At 40.5% G+C, this 16,992-nt stretch overlaps 1 protein-coding gene across 5 annotated transcripts in view; it reads left to right on the top strand.

The window, feature by feature from the left end:
* Positions 1 to 14,613, top strand: part of LOC114476599 (SH3 and PX domain-containing protein 2A-like) — a 56,629-nt gene extending 42,016 nt beyond the window's left edge. For 4 of the 5 annotated variants that reach the window (XM_028468343.1, XM_028468345.1, XM_028468346.1 and 1 more), the window contains 7 exons: positions 4,726 to 4,839; positions 7,455 to 7,538; positions 11,361 to 11,478; positions 11,556 to 11,884; positions 12,017 to 12,066; positions 12,310 to 12,429; positions 12,527 to 14,613. In XM_028468343.1, coding sequence (XP_028324144.1) covers positions 4,726 to 4,839; positions 7,455 to 7,538; positions 11,361 to 11,478; positions 11,556 to 11,884; positions 12,017 to 12,066; positions 12,310 to 12,429; positions 12,527 to 14,449 — 2,738 coding nt within the window. In that variant the 3' untranslated portion in view covers positions 14,450 to 14,613. The remainder of the gene's footprint in view (positions 1 to 4,725; positions 4,840 to 7,454; positions 7,539 to 11,360; positions 11,479 to 11,555; positions 11,885 to 12,016; positions 12,067 to 12,309; positions 12,430 to 12,526) is intronic. The other variant, XM_028468344.1, reaches the window with a different exon arrangement.
* The last annotated feature ends 2,379 nt before the right edge of the window (positions 14,614 to 16,992 follow it).

Genomic DNA, 16,992 nt, shown 5'->3' with positions numbered 1-16,992 from the left:
TCCAGCTTTGTCCCCGTGCTCATATACTAGTCCCCGAGAGCGAAGGAGGAGCTGTTCAGCTTCAGTGGTGAGAAGGAGATCTAGTTCGGTTTGAAGTTTTATTCTTTCTTTGTACAGGTCCGGTGTAATTGTATTTGACAATCGATTATCCAAGTCTCCGATAGATTCCTCTAGCTCTTTTTGCCGGGACCTCCGTAATTTATTTGCATGTGAAGTGAAAGAAATTATTCTACCCCTCAGATAGGCTTTGAGAGTGTCCCATATTATAGACGGGGATATTTCATTATTTATATTAGTTTCACAGAAGAATGTAATAGAGTCCGAGATGTACTTACAAAAGTCAACATCTGCTAGTAAAAGAGGACTCAGACTCCAATGTCTGAATCCTTTTGGTTTCATACTAAAATGGAGGTCCAAAATTACCGTGGAATGATCCGACACTGTGATGGGTAAATACTGAGTAGAGATAATTGCTGAGGAAAGTTTTTTATCTATCAGGAAATAGTCTATACGTGAAAAGGAATGGTGTACATGAGAAAAAAAGGAGTATTGTTTAATGGAGGGATGTAAGAGTCGCCAGGGGTCATTAAATCCGTATTGTGCCATAAATGTGAAAAAAGCCTGGGACATTTTAGTTGGTGTGGCTGATCGTGTGACAGACCTATCTAGTATCGGGTCAATTACACAATTCATGTCTCCTCCCATTACTAGCAGATGAGAGTCTAAATTTGGAATGGTAGCAAATAGTGAGCTTACAAAATTTTGATCGTCCCAATTGGGAGCATAGACTGATACTAGGATTACTTGTTTTTCATATAATGTTCCCGTGACAACAACATAACGACCGCTTGAGTCTGTCAGTACTCTATCTGGGTTAAAGTGTACATTTTTCCTGATCAATATAGCTGTACCCCTTCTTTTCACATTAAATTGAGAATGAAAACATTTGTCAATCCAAGGCCTATTTAATTTTCTGCGTTACATAGATGAGTCTCTTGAAGAAACATTATGTCGGCATTGAGGTTTTTGATATGGGTCATAATTTTCGTACGTTTGATTGCAGCGTTTAGCCCACCAGTATTTAGTGAAATGATCCTCACAGCCCGTCCACTAGCAGCACCCCCATTGACTACACTAGCCATGATCCAGCATCCAGCAGTAGATTGGTAGGTCAACTCCAGGGAGCAAGCAGCCAGAGGTGCATGTGAACCTCTGCACAGAGACAGCACAACATGAGATGAAGACAAACAAAAAACAAAATTCTAAGTAAACAGTTTCAGGTAAAGAGGTTCTTCCCCACCCCCCTTCCCCATTCCCCAACTCTTCGACCTTCCCTTTCTGTGTCATCTTTCCTCTTCTTCTGTCTGTCTCAGCTCTGCAGCTTCTTTATACTGTTTGAAACCCCCAAAGTCCTTTGTGTGAACCTTGAACATGTTAATTACTTTTGGACAACGCGTAGATAGATATGGGAGAGGTTTTGAATACTCAGTATAAATCAATAGCCACAATGAATTGAAAATTAAATAAAGTAAAGTAAATAATGAAAAGAAAAATAAACAAGTAAAATTTAAAATAATAATAGTAAAGTAAAATAAATAAATAAAATAATCTTGTGCAATGTACGTATAAACATTTGAGAGGTATTGAATACCTGCAGCGATTAAATAGTCACAACATGGTGAAAACAAAGTAAAGCAAATTAAAAATACTAATAAAAAAAAAAAAAAAATAATAATAATACAATACATTAAACACTTGGATTTGAAAATTAAATGGTCAATTGTAGTCACAATTCCTCCCTCATTATATACATAGAAAAATTATAGTAGTTTCTCACCATGTAGTAACTTAACAGACCAACATCATCCTATGAACTATTATCCGGCTACACATCAGAACAGTCAAACAGTGAGGCTTCAGGCCTGAGCTCCACAATGTCCAACACGACTCCAAACCTCTCCAAGCAAACAAGATAACCAAGTATATTGTCCAAATAGAGTAAAAAAATAAATAAACACTGAGTTGTGCTAAGGCACAAAAGGTTCCCGTTTGAAACAAGCAGCTTACCGATGTGTAATGTTAATTTTGCCCCCTCTTGTAAGGAGGCTAGGTTACCTTAGCCCACATCAACGGCCGGTGAGTTAGCACCTAAGCTAATCAGGCCTCGAGGTTTGTTGATAATCGGCCACAAAGACTGAGGCCTCCTCCGGAGATGAGAATCTCCTCCTCACTCCGTTCTCTAGGGTAATCTGCAGTCGGGTCGGGAAAAGGAGTGCAGGCCGAAGGTTGAGATTGTAGAGCTGGGCCATCACCACACGGTATTTAGCCCGTTCCTCGGCGACCTCTGGCGTGTAATCCTCGAAGATCTGAATTGGTGACCCCCGGTACTGGAGCTTCCCTCGGCTTTTACGGGCCTCTCGGATGATTAATTCCCTGGTCTGATAGCGATGGAGACGGACTATCACCGGTCTCAGTCGGGAGCCTGGTTGTGGTTTGGCGGTGAGCGTCCTGTGGGCCCTGTCCAACTCAGGAGGAGACTGGAGAATCTGGTCACCAAATATCTCTGCCAGAACGTCAGCGAAGAAACTTGTGGGTCTGGGGCCCTCGATGGATTCAGGCAAGCCGATTATTCTAATGTTATTTCTGCGGCTGCGGCCCTCCAAATCGATAGCCTTAGCCGTTAGCTTGGTGTTGTTAGCCTCAAGTGCCACACACTTCTCCTCCAGTGGCCGGATCCGCTGGTCTTGCAGCTTGACATGGGATTCTAAAGAGTCTATACGTTGACCCTGCTCTGTCATCGTTGACTGTATTTTTTCAAGTCTCATTTCCAAAGCGGCAAATGAAGCTTTAAAGTCGGCTGCGAGGTTTGCTCTGTGGGCCTCCAGCATGGCGGCTATGCTAGTTAGCGCTGTGTCGCTATTAGTCGCAGAGGCATCCGCTTCTGTCTTTTTTGCCGACTTTGTAGCTTTCGACATCTCTCTGGGCTGGTTTAGGTTTAGATAATAGTTATAACCCTCGAAGCAGGTTGGGGGTTTTAAGGAAAAAGTAGATTTTCAAAGTTGTAGCTGCGGGAGACAGAGACGACGCACCCTATCCCATGTTCACCCAAACCAGAAGTCCTTTTATTTATTTTTGATGTAGGTGTAGTGTTTTCTACTTTTTGGAGTTCAGTGGTTGACGCTGGGTGCGATGACCCTTTGAGGCCTTGGGCTGTTGTCCTCACTACATTTATTCAGTTTGGCCAGGGTTTCCAGTCCAGTTTCTTTCATTTAGTTGATCATATTAATGTATCTATGTTGCATGTTCTTTGATTAAATAAACCATTTGACAACTCCATGCTTCTCCTTCTTTCTTGGTTATTGGCGTATTGCAACCAACTTGAATAGGTGCATATCACCACCTACTATATATGTTTTATTTCAATACTTTCTGACAACTCCATCATTTGCTGCAACCCCCTCTGCCAACATTGTTTTGTGTTACTGTACAGGCCATAATGGTGAAACAGTACAAAAGTGGTTTCTTTTAAGGCAAAACTAATTATTTCTGCAAAATTCCAAGTTGTAAATGAGAGACGGTGCAGCATAACGTGAATTATTAATGTGAGAGATTATTGCATCAACGACACTCCTGTTAGGTCTTGGCCAACTTTGTCTGCACATCCTGTCAAAGGTCAACACTACATGAAGCGCAATCTTTTTACGACAGCAGTGCATGTTTTATTGAATATAAAAAGAGAGGGCAGTGTTACACCTAGGTGAGGGGGAAGGGAACAGGGAAGAGGGAGTCAGGGTTGGATAGGAAATGGATGGGGTGTGTAAGAGTTGACTGTTTTAAGGTGAGAGTGAAATGTGACGTTATAGTTGTGCATATTCTGCTCATTGTGTTGTGTAATTAGTTAAAAAAAATACCAATAGTTAATTTACAGTATAGTTTGTTTACATGTGCTTTGTCTTTGAGATGCAAATGGTCCTCCGGCTATAGTTGGAAGTTGCATAATTTTAATAAACTCAAATGATTTTGTTAAAGCAGAACTACGTACCGGTAACTTGCGCTTTGCGCTCCCCTAAAGGTCCCTTTTGGTTATGTCACTGTCGTAAACACTCTACACTCCCCGCCGCCTGCCCACCTTTGCTCTTCTAAGATGCTAGAAGAAAGATAACACAAATAAATGTCTGAAGAGGTTGGTACTACCGATATGCCTTCCCCAAATGGATTTGTGTTTGAGCCCTTTGTTGATCTGATTTTCCTTTTTTTTTTTTTCCTCCCCTCCTTGGACAAAGGTCTTCTGACTTTTTTTTGCTGGCTCCGCCATGATATAAGTTTGAGAAAAGTGACTTTGTAGACAACTGTGAGCAGCCATGGGGCTGATTATGTTCTAGCGTTACTGAGTATTGGGCTGTCGTAAAGCAGTACGTCTTGCTGCAAGAACGAGAACAGAGCTCCGGTTCGGATGCAGGGAAAGTTGCAAGTGTGGTTTTCTGGCCAGAGACAGCAGGGGGAGATGAAAGACCCCTCAATCACCCCATAAACACTTGTATTACCCTCAGAGGGACTACGAGAAGGATTTATTAAGGTGAAACAGTTACTTAGTTCTGCTTTAAGCCACTGTAGGTATCTTCTTCAAACTACTACATACTGTAGCATTAGTGTCGTTTATTACTTGTTTCCTCTCCTGATGTGATTGCACAACTTTTCCCAACATGTCGTTGTGTGTTTCCACAGGCTGGTGGTTTGTCAGCACCTCAGAGGAGCAGGGTTGGGTTCCTGCCACCTATCTAAACACCCACAGTGGCACACGAGACGACTCTGAGGTTGGCGCCTCCAAAGCCGGTGAAGGTATAACTCGCTGCAGTGCAATGCAGCGCTCACCCATACACACACAAAGACAACCTCAATACTGAGCCTTAGATCTGTAACAAAATGGTGGGGGAACTCAAACCTACCTCACCGCTGCTGGCCTATGCTAAATGCTGAATCAGCAGCGATGTGAACACCCTTCTGTGTTCGCCTGCCATTGCGATGAGGCTTTGACAGTGTGTCGCTTCAGAGCTGGGTAAACAGTTAGGAGAAGTGCAGCCAAGGAAAATCACAGCACAATCTCTCAAGTGAGGTGGTGTACAGTAAAGCTCTGTGTACAGGGATGATACAGTGCAGAAGTAGGTGATACGCCCACTGTGCAGTGACCTGGTGAAAGAAACATCTGTGCTTTAAAAAGCACCCGATCTCAAATGTCACGTTCTTTAAATCAGAGGTTCTCAACCTTGGGGTCAGGATTCCATTTGGGGTCGCTAGATACCTTTTGAGAAACTTAAGATATTTTCTGAAGACTTTGAGTCCATTTGTGCTTATTTTTTACTGCAACTACACCAAACTTGCCATATTTTACCCTATTGCCATCCCCTTTTCTTGCCAAAATTTTGGTCCTTTAATACATTTTTGCTACATTACTCCCATTTCTGCCACTTCTTCAAATTTGAATGCCTTTTCTGCACATTTTTTTCACTTTCAAGACATTTTCAGCACTTATAAACCCTTTCCACCACTTTCCCCACCTAATGTCACCTAATTTGCTAGTTTAAACTAAGGATGAAAAGTTTGAGAACCACTGCTTAAAATGACCGGGTTTGTTCAGTAAAGTAATATTAGTTCCACAACCCATACTGTAAATCAGAAAAGCTTGCCTATAAGAATCGAGTTTGACTTTTTACAAAAAGGATTTAAGTAAACAATCATACAACAAAGACAAGTTAAAAGTAAAATCTAAGATTATTGAAACGATTTTCCTGCTTATTTCACTTTTAAACAAACACAAATATTTACAAGCACTACGGCCAGACATCTTTTTGCTGTATAATCCTTTAACAATGGGACACAGGAACTCATTAATGTTGTAAACTCTATGAGTCAGAGTTGAACGGAGCTGGAGAATACATGAGCGTAAACAGTGTAACTGCTTTCCAATACATAAAAATGCCGTTCTTCTTTATTTAAACTTGAGGATTCATTTGTTCAACAAAAGATTTCACCATGTCTACATAGTGCCACACATTTCTGGGTAGCAAGACATCATTAAGGGACTTAGCTGTTACGTTTAAAGATCATTTGTCAGTGTAATTTTATGCTTTTAGTCAGTCAAAGAAAGCATTTATAAAGCTTCCTTTTCAGTGTCGAGGGCTTTAGAGGTTTATGCCATTACAAAGTAAATGAAACTACAAAATCTTCCAGAAAGAATTATATGAATAAATTAATTTTTGTAAAATGTCCATTTGTGGCTTGTTGCAAATCCTATTATTTGTACAATGAACAGTTTTAAGAGGAAATGTGCTGAGATCAGCCTACCTTGATTCATTTGTATGGCAGAAATTAAAAAATAAAACCACACTTTCTCACATCACATTACTTCTAACAGTTGCCAGGCAACAGTTAGAGAAACAACAACGTGTGAAACCTTCTGCAAACACCATTGATTGGTTTTAACACATTTCTTATTTGTTAATAAATGAGATGGAAAGTATTGCTAGTGGATCTGATTTAAATCATAAAGCCAGTGTGAAAATGTATGATATTTTAGCAAACAGTGTGAATACTTGAATTTTTTGCACAGTTTTGTGTTTACAATCTTGCAATTGGGATTATTTATTTATTTATTCATTTATTTGTTAGGGACAATGCACATTAATGAACATCTGCATTGAAACAACGAAACTGACGTAAAAATGCCGGAGGGGCTAATTTACATCCATAGTCCCAAGGCAGATGAAAGAAATACAGAAAATACAACAAACAATGTAACAGAAATGAACAAGAAAAGTAAAAGAAGAGTCACTTAATCCACACAAGACTGGTTTACTTTAAGCCACACTTTGAGTTTGGTTTTAAATATAGGAAATGTGGGACATTCCCTAACAGTGAGGGGGAGACTGCTCCATAATGTACAGACAGAGCATTTTGTCCAAAGGCTGTTCTACTGAAAGGCACCTCACAGTCACCTCTAGAGGAGGCACCACTGTGAGTCTTTGGTTTAAAGAAGTCCAACAGGGGAGGTGGGGGCAATTATACTTGACAGATTAAATTAACTCCTTGAATTTGAGTTTCTTAAGTTCCAAAACGTGATGAAATGTGCACCATATGACATGCACGCTTTTATAACACGGATGCTTGAGGGCTCATGCAGCTGCAATATGTGTCCCAGATGCTCTGACACAACAGGAAGAGGGAAAACATGCTAATTACAAGCCACAGAGACAATGTCTCCATTTAAAACTTCCTTTTGTAACCTCCGTTCCTCCACTCGTAACCGTCTGCTGTGTTTTTGCTTTGTGGTCCTGTTTTCATGTTCTTCTGTGCACCTAAATACCGATGTCACTCTCATTGTGCTTTTGTTTGTTTAACATTTGTGCTCACACTTCATACCTGTGTGTTTGTCTGTGTGAACCATGTGTGTGTGTCAGTTACTAAACGTCAAAAGGTGCATCTGAAGAGGCTGGACCGGAGATGGACGCTGGGGGGTGTCATCAGCCGGCAGCAAAGCCGAGGTGAACTCAGACGCTGCATCACCTCCCTGCTCATACTTCACCCCCTCCCTCCTTTTTTGTTTTGTACTTCTCACCCTGTCCGGTTATTGTGTTTAGTCTCGTGTCTTGTTGTTTTTTTTTTTTATAATCCATTATCATGACTCAGAATCTGTCGCAACTAATCTCTAACTGATGCGTAACATGAACTGAGTCCAAAAACCAGAAGAGAAATGAAAATATGTTCTATCATATCAAACATTCCTGAAAGTAATGTCTGAATGGATTTCCTGGATAATAACATGATGACCAGGGTTGGGGTCAATGATAATTTTAATTACGTAATTTAGAAAAAATATGTTGCTGTTGTAATCGTAATTGAATTGAGTTCAGATAATTGACTTTGTAATTGTAGTTGGCATGGAAATTCTATAAAAACTGTAATTTACAATTTAATTGAACTCATGTTACAGTTCTATTGCCTACACATACGTAGTTAACAATTATTAAAATATGGTTCATATCAAGTTTTCCTGTCGGTTCTCTTGAGGATTATTTTACCATTTTTAAAATAATTTGAAATCTAGGGGTATCCTGACAAAAAACAGACTCAGACGCTCACACCACAAATATGAATACCAATATTATAATTGATTAATACGCCTTACACGGAAACCAAGAGATGGGAAACAAATTGGATGATAGATAATATTTTTTAGTGTATTTTACAGCTGATTTATGACATGGCTCAAAACTGACCTGTTATCACAAGAGATGCTAACAGAAAGCTAATAATAATAATCAGTAATTGTGAACTTTTGTAATTCAGAACGTAATTGTAATTGACTTTCAGGGGAAAAAGAATAATTGTCATTTTAATTAATTGGTAAAAATGCATGTCAGCGTAATTGGAATTGAACATAGATAATTGAAGATGTATTTGTAATTAAAAAATGTAATTAACCCCAACCCTGATGACATTTCAGTGATAAGCTAAACAAAAAATTACTCTGAATGCATGCAGACATTACAAGGAGGGCTTACATCCACAATCTCAGTCCTATGCGAGTTAGTGACTCAAACGTTGTTGAAAAATTGTCGTGTTTGAAAAAGTCAAATACCACCAAAGAGCATAAAATTCCTCCTACTAATTGTAAAATGTATTGTAAAAAAATGAAAAAAAATATATTTACAACAACAATAATTAAAGCTGCAAGCAGTGATGAATGGGCCCTCACAACCACACACATGTCGGGAAGTGGCGTGGAGGTGGGCTCTACAGTAATTTGATTAGAACATTGGAATATAGAGATGACATCATTACTGCGGAGGCAGGACTGATGACATCATTATTACGGAGGCAGGACTGATGACATCATTATTACGGAGGCAGGACTGATGACATCATTACTGTATGTTTCAAAATGGGTGGGGCGTGGAGGTGGGCTCTCCACTGATTGGATTAGAACATTGGAACATGAGGATGACATCAGTTTTTACACGTCCGCGGTGATGATGACATCATCACTGTATGTTCCAAAATGGGTGGGGCATGGAGGTGGGCTCTCCAGTGATTGGCTCTGGCACGCAAGTGGCTACGAGTGCAATGAAAGCCAGGTAGGACCAATGTTCCAATGTTCTAATGTTCTAACCGATGACACCATCACTACAGTGATGATGTCATCAGTTTTACCTCTGCAGTGATGATGTCAGAGTTCTAGCTGCACGTGAAACTAATTGTATTAGCCCCCCTTTTGAGTTATTTTGCCATTCACATGTGCAATTCCCCCAAAATATCACATTTTTCGCTAGTCCTAATATGCTTTCAAATTTTCACGAGTTTTTGAATGTGCTTAGGCCGTCAAAAATGTAATAACTTTTTTGTAATAATAATAATAAAAATGAGGTGCATTACAATAGGGTCCTATGCACCGTTGCTCGGGCCCTAATAATGAGAAATAACATTTGCCAACATAAGTGTTTTTGTTTATATAAAAAAAAAGTTTTCTGCTAAACCCAATTTACTCAAATCATTGGAAAACCAAACAAACTGCTGCACTCATATGAAAGCAGATACGTAATACCCTCTGGAATGCTCTATGAAGCATGTCAGTGCCATAATTTTCTGTTTATGAGCAATTAAAAGCTGACAAAGGCACTTAACAAGTCTGTGTTTTAATAAAACATACTGAAGAAATACGTCGTCCAACTGTTGGTGCAAACAACCAATTTAATTTGTAAATCCATGAGCGAGAAAATTACACATTCAGTCAAAGCCCTGCACGTGTTTTGTCATTTTAAGGCCAGCACTTTTTGTTTTTGTTCTCGCTGGAGATGCATTTGGATGAGTGACAGACGGTGAGGATGGGCTATTGAGTTCAGCCCAATATTTGTGCTTGGCAGTGCATGCTGCTCTCTGGAGTGGAGAGAGGGAGTTGTTTCTGAAATTCTGCTTTGTGTTTGAAAAATAGAACTGGGACTCTGCTGACTCCACACGAATATTTTATATCACTGATGCAGTCAGTGCATGTTGCGGTTAACACAACATCTGATTCAGAGTTTCCCTTCATTGCCATGTTGAATATTGTTTGAAAGTGGCTTGTGAGAGGAAATACATCTGCCAGCCTCCACGCAGGGAGGGAGGCCGGAAGAAGCGGGCAAAGTGAAAATAAAGGCTACAAAAACATTCCTCACACATTGAGTTTTTTTTTTTTTTTACAAGAAACCGCAGCCCAGAACCTACACAACCTGGAAATAGGTAGGGGAGAAGAAAAATGGAAGCATTTGCTTCCTTAATTTTTTTAGCATTGTGTACAGGAGAGCATTTTTGTGTGCCCATCTCTCTATTTCGTCTCGGTGAGCCTTCTTTGTTCAGAAAGGAATAGTCCAGTACATGATGAGTTTACTCCCCCCCTTGGCCTTATGGGAATAGACCTTGTGGGAATTTATAAAGCAGTATGCTATGTATTTTGTGCTGAGTCAGTAGACGAAAGGACAGTGTGAAGGAAACGGGTGTAACTTAGTTTCAACTAAACAAGGTACTTGTGTCCAGTACTTGGAAGTTAAAGTTGACATATTTTAGGGAAGAGTATGTAAGTAGTTGCTGTAAGCAACAGTTAATTCAATTCAAACTAACTTATTTATGTAGGGCAAATTACAACAATTGTAATCTCAAAGCGCTATCAAAATATAATATACTAAATAAAAAGGAAAAACAAAGTTAGTGAAGGTTGTCTTTCAGTTAGAGGATTATCAGTTCTAGGTTATTTCTTTAAAGGAATTTACATGTTTTGCCAATCCTTTTTTTTTTTTTTTTTGGACAATATTGTTCTTTTTACTTTAGTTTTTAGTTTTTTTAGGAAAGTTTTTTTCTTGGCCAAAAATCTCATAAAGCCAAAACATTGTCATTGGCTTCAAATCCAACAATAACTTGTACAATTCTCTGTTTGGCCTTTGAGGGATTGACATCTTGGACCAAGCCCTGCATCTTAAATGAGCTGAGACCGCTTCTGTGACCCAGTACAGCATAGAATAATATATAGATAAAATGAAATAAGAATAGTTGAGAAAACCACTTATTATATAGCATGGTATTACTTTAAAGATTTGGTTTTGCAGTATGTTTTAAAGATTAACTCATGCTTAATGGTTTCAAATGTCAAGATAATCTAGATTTCCAATTACCGGCACTATAAAATGTGATTGCAAATATTGGTCTGTGCAGCAAGTTTTTTTTTTTTAGTTTTCATTGATTTTTTTTAAAGTATGCACTTTCTTTAATTTCTTTTCTTGCTTTTTGGGAGTATCAAATCTCATATATTGTCTTCTCTGCTCTTGCTTTGACAGAAGAAAAGTATGTCACAGTGCAGCCCTATACAAGCCAAGGGAAAGATGAGATTGCTTTCGAGAAAGGGGTCATTGTGGAGGTCATTCAGAAAAACCTTGAAGGCTGGTGGTTTATCAGGTAACAGCTCTACTTGGTTCAGTTTGATCTTTTTCTAGAACTTCTTTTTTATTTTATTTAATCAACTTGTGTCCCAGGTACCAGGATAAAGAAGGTTGGGCTCCAGCCTCATATCTCAAGAAGGCGAAGGATGACTTCTCTCCCCGGAAGAAGAACTCGACTGGACCAGTGGAGATAATAGGAAACATTATGGAGATCAGCACCCTGCTCAACAAGAAAGCATCCAGTGAAAAAGATATGCAGACTGAAGGCATTGTGGAGAGTCCACAGGTTACCAAGAAGGAGATCAGCTTGCCAATGCCTTGTGCGGACTCCAGTCCACTTCCTGCCCTACAGGATGGAAAAGCTAAAGTCGAGCCCGCCTCACCAGCTATAGCTCGCATCGCTCCTCATCGAATTGAAATTGGTTAGATTTGCACAGTTGAAACTTTGTTTCATATAACAATCAAAAAATGTTTTGACCAGATGTTTCTTAGTTTTTTGTCAAATCTAGTCTCAAACCCAATATTTTTTAAGGTGATGACATTTTTCCCCACAGGTTCTCCAGTTCTCAGGCAAAAACCTCCACCTCGGCGAGATGCAACCTTGGTAAGAGTGTTTGCTATATCTGCCTACAACACCTATGTGTGTTACCCATATTGTTTACAATTAGTGAGAGGATTAATAATAAACAAAGTCATGGTAATATAATGAAAACTATTGACTGTTTTATGAAATAACTTATTTTGACTTACCTGTACTAACTTTGTAGGTTTTCATTTTCTAAATAAGCATAGACATTAACTGACTGACCTGTCCTTCAGTGGTCCTAAGTCTCAATGTTTCAATCAGGGTTTTCAGTTGCCCTCGCCACCAGAGCCCCCTACAGTTGAGGCTGAATACTACACCATTGCAGATTTTCAGTCCTGTATATCTGACGGCATCAGCTTTAATGGAGGCCAAAAGGCAGATGTATGTATATCATGCATCATCCATCCGTTCATTCCTTATAGATCAGTCATACCTTCTGAAAATGTGATATCAACTAAAATACTTTGTGTCTTTAAAGGTTATTGAGAAAAACTCTGGCGGCTGGTGGTACGTCCAGATTGGAGAGAAAGAGGGCTGGGCTCCCTGCTCGTACATTGACAAACGTAAAAAGCCCAACTTAAATCGTAGAACCAGCACTCTCTGTCGCCCAAAGGTTCCACCTCCAGCTCCACCAATTAAAAAACAGGACTCTGTGGAGACTGCACCACCCAGTAGCCCAGGGTCTGAAGCCCCAGAGTCTCCAGTGTCTGCTGGGAGGCCAGTGTACGAAGAGCCAGAATATGATGTTCCCGCCATTGGAGATCTTGACCTCGAGTCTGAGTTTGAGTTTCTTCGAGGGGAAGCCTCCTTGGTAGATATAAAATCAAGCGACACCTCCTCTGAGAAGGGATCCTTTCTTTCATCAAAGCCTTCCCCAGCATCATCACTCCACAGTGCATCCTTTAAGATGAGTGAGTCATTTGAAGATGGTGCTGAAGCAGAGGGGGACACAGAGGTAGAACAAGAGTGTATCTATGAGAATGAGGGTTTTTTTCCATTTAGAGAGGTGCCAGAGAGGCAGTACAGCAAAGACTCAAATTCCTCCAAGACAAGTATCTCATCAGAAACTGGGAAAACTGTAAACCTGACATTAGGTGGCAGAAGATCTTCGAGTAAAAAACCTAAAGCAGACTTGACTGGAAGCCCATTATCAACCAAACCAGAGGAAACATCTTCACCAAAGCTGTCAGCTGAGACTAACCAAGATTTGTTTGGAATGAAGAAAGACCAAGAGGAAAGCAAGGCATGTTCTCCAACCAGGTCCTCAAAACTTAGGCCTGTGGTAAAGCCCAAACCTCACCTCTCTAAAACTCCCAGTACAGAGAAAATGGATATCAGCACCTTGAGGAGACAATTGCGACCCACAGGGCAGCTAAAGAATGGCAATAAAAGTAAAGGTGATGATTCTGAGACAGCATCCGTCATTTCCTCAGAAGATTCCTATTCCTCTCAGAGCACGTCTGATCTCTCCTCGAGCTACTCTAAAGGCAGCCGGGGGGACTCTGACATTGAGGGCTGCAACCTCTATCGTACGACAGATCCATATAAGAAGGTCCAAGAGTCTGAGGTTAGCTTCCCCGCTGGAGTAGAAGTAGAGGTTCTGGAAAAGCAGGAAACTGGCTGGTGGTATATTCGTTGGGGAGACTCAGAAGGTTGGGCACCCACTTACTACTTGGAGCCAGTCCGACAGCAAGAGGACACGCCAGAGTCTGAATCTAATTGTACCCCAAATAAACCTGGAAGCCTTAGCAAGTCCAACAGCCTGGAGAAGAATGAACAAAGGGTGCAAGCCATGAACAACATTAACCAAAACCTAAAGAAGGTCACCCCACCTATTCCATCGAAGCCACCAGGGGGCTTCTCCAAACCAAAGAGCTTGTTTGGCTCACTCAAGCAGAACAGCACCAAACAGCAGGTAGTCGTCAGACCTCAGTCTGTCTTTATCTCGGCCCCTATAAGAGACACTGCTAGTCCTGTTGGGTCTCTCAGGAGAAATGAGTCCCTAAACTCAACGGACCATCCTCGCACCAGCCCAACCGTGCGACGCAATGCCTCATTTGGCACTGTGCCTCGTAGTCTTGTGCAAAACAACATTTCTCTGCCCAACAGAAACAGATCAGGAACCGGGAGTGCTGAATCTCTCGGCCTTGGCTCTCAGAAGAACTTTGTTCCGGTATCCACAGTGAAACCCAAGCCCCACATCATCCATAACAACCTCAGAGAGATGTACGTCTCCATTGCAGATTACCATGGTGACGAAGAGACCATGGGATTTCCTGAAGGAACAAGTCTGGAGGTTCTTGAAAAAAACCCCAATGGCTGGTGGTACTGCAAGGTTCTGGATAGTGGCAGACCAAGGAAAGGATGGGTTCCCTCGAATTACCTTGAGAAAAAGCCCTAACAATTGCGTGTGGCCAGCATCACTCTACACGTGCGTGCAGAGACCTCCATAACAGATGCTTTTATTTAGTTAAAAAGCCTAACCCTAAGACGTTAAGTCAAGATTGGGATCCAACCCGGTACCTTTGCCAAAACAAGCAGCCTGTTTAAAATTGATCCCTCAAATAAAACGAGACATCTGGTGAATTGACTCTCTGTGATTAAGTGCCTGAGACCATGCATAAGGCACAACACGAGGGGACTTAATACCGTGCCCAAAAGAACAACTGATGATGAAAGAATGATTTAAGCACATTCTTCAGCAGTTTCCTTTAACTTGAAAGTACATAAAGTATCTTCTTCTCATTTGACCCTTTTTGAAATATTTTAATGTAATTTTAAAATGCGTTGAAAAAATGTTTTAAAGCTTACTGCATGTTTAAAATAGATCATTATTCTGACAATGCCTCGAGCTGTTAAAATGAAACCTTTCCTCCTCATTTTCCTAAAAGAACCTTGATTGTTGGCAAGCTGCTTTATTTTAGTTTCATCTTGGTGCTGCATGTTTTTCATAACTCATTATAATGTGTGTCTTCTGTTAATGGACTATTTTATACATTATTTGTTTTTTTTACTGAAACCAAATTGTGAGCATCTCTGAGTACCACAGTATTTGTCTACACTTAAAGTGAAAACAAAAACAAAAACAAAGATGAGCTAAATTGTATAAGCCAAAAACCACACAAACATCAGTGAATTATATTTATTCATTACCTACGATCATCTTTGAAATCTCTTTTTAATATTATTGCTGGGTTTGTGTATCAAAGTTAGAGCATTTTTATCGTGATCGCAAATAAAACTGCTCTCTTAAATGTCGGTATAATCAAGAATTTCTGCTGGGCAGTAAATTTGACATAAGGGGATGCTCACATTTGTGTCGTGTTTATTGTGTGACAGGTGATAACTCAAGTGCCAAAATAATGACTTTAATAAATGCACTTTTAAACAATCAACTGCATCTTATTTTCAAATTATTTGTTGTCGACCTTATTTCAGAGTTTTGTTTCAACCTCTTCTGTCTAACATTCATGAACAACATGTGGTTGGGACCTGACCTTTATTGTTTAACTATACCGAACCGTGATCAGTGTTAAACTTTACAGTCTTTTCGTGTTAACTTTTACAGTTTACCAATATTTGAAGAGCCTTTATACAAGTATAAGGATACTGGAAAATTACTAAGAATGACTTCACCTTCAAAGCAGTTACTTATGTTGTAAATTCGTCCGTCCACTGTCCAACCCACTCGCTCCTTTTCAGGGTCACGGGGGTCCGCTTTGTGCCTATCGCTAGCTTTCTTCGGGTACTTGGCAGAGGTACACCCTGAACAGGGCGCCAGGCCGTCGCAGTGCAACACACACAGACAGCCAGACGACTACTTACACACTCATTCACTCCTACGGGCAGTCTAGAGACTCCAATTAATTAGTCATGTTTTTGGATGGTGGGAGGAAACTGGAGTACCCGGAGAAAACCCACACAAGGACACGGAGGACATGCACGCTCCACACAGAAAGGACCTACGTGTCCACCCACGTTGACAATGTGTTTAAAATCAGATTTTACAATTGACTACTTTCACAGCACTTCATCTGCATGGCCTGTAGAATGCCTAAGTCCAGGTGTACCCCTGTCTTTTTTCTCTTTTGCCATTTGGTTTAAAATGAAAGCCACCAACAGTGAGATGGCAGTCGCTCCAGTGGTATCTGTCATCGTGTCCTTAGGCAAGACACTTTACACACATTGCCTGGTATGAATGTAGTGTGTGAGTGAGTGTTGGTGGTGGTCGGAGGGGCCAATGGTGCACTATGGCAGCCTCGCTTCTGTCAGTCTGCCCCAGGGCAGTTGTGGCTACAATAGTAGCTTAATGTCATGTAAAGTGCTTTGAGTCACCAAAACAAGGCGCTATATAAATCCAATGCATTATTATGTGAAGTCCAATATCTTGATTCTCTTGGCTTCCTCTACTGGAGGAAGTTGAGGCAAAGAAACCTTAGACTGCTCCATAATGTGAGCAACCTGGTTCACATGCACATTAATGCTGTTTGCAACTTTCATCGGTGTTGGCACCACCCTAAAAAACCCAGTGTTTCAAAAAGATGATTCGAGGCTTGAAGAAAAACAAAATATATCCTTTTTTAGGCCAGGCTATGGGTCTCAAAACGCCACTCACTTTGTTCTTTTTTTTGTTCTTCTTCTTGTGTACACTAGTTAAATTCACTACTCCTCTGTTATTCGTGAACGGATCGGGCTGAAATTTGGTAGGTATAATCTATGGATGTGTACGCATCAACGCTCTGAGCCCGATTTTTGATTTTCCCAGGGGGGCCCCTGGCCCCTGGCCCCAGAAGAGACAACCCCTATTTCCAGTAATTTCCGAACTTATGGGAACATAGTCACGTGATTTATCATTTCAAAGGTAATTCAACGTAGATTGCGATTATGCCTTGCTCAATTCGATTACGGCCCCCCCTTTTTGGCAATTTCCATTAAAGTCGTTTC

Source organism: Gouania willdenowi, chromosome 15 (genome assembly GCF_900634775.1).
Source record: "Gouania willdenowi chromosome 15, fGouWil2.1, whole genome shotgun sequence".
Lineage (NCBI taxonomy): Eukaryota > Metazoa > Chordata > Actinopteri > Blenniiformes > Gobiesocidae > Gouania > Gouania willdenowi.
Note: the sequence above shows the minus strand (reverse complement) of the source record. Positions and strands in the feature narration are given on the sequence as shown.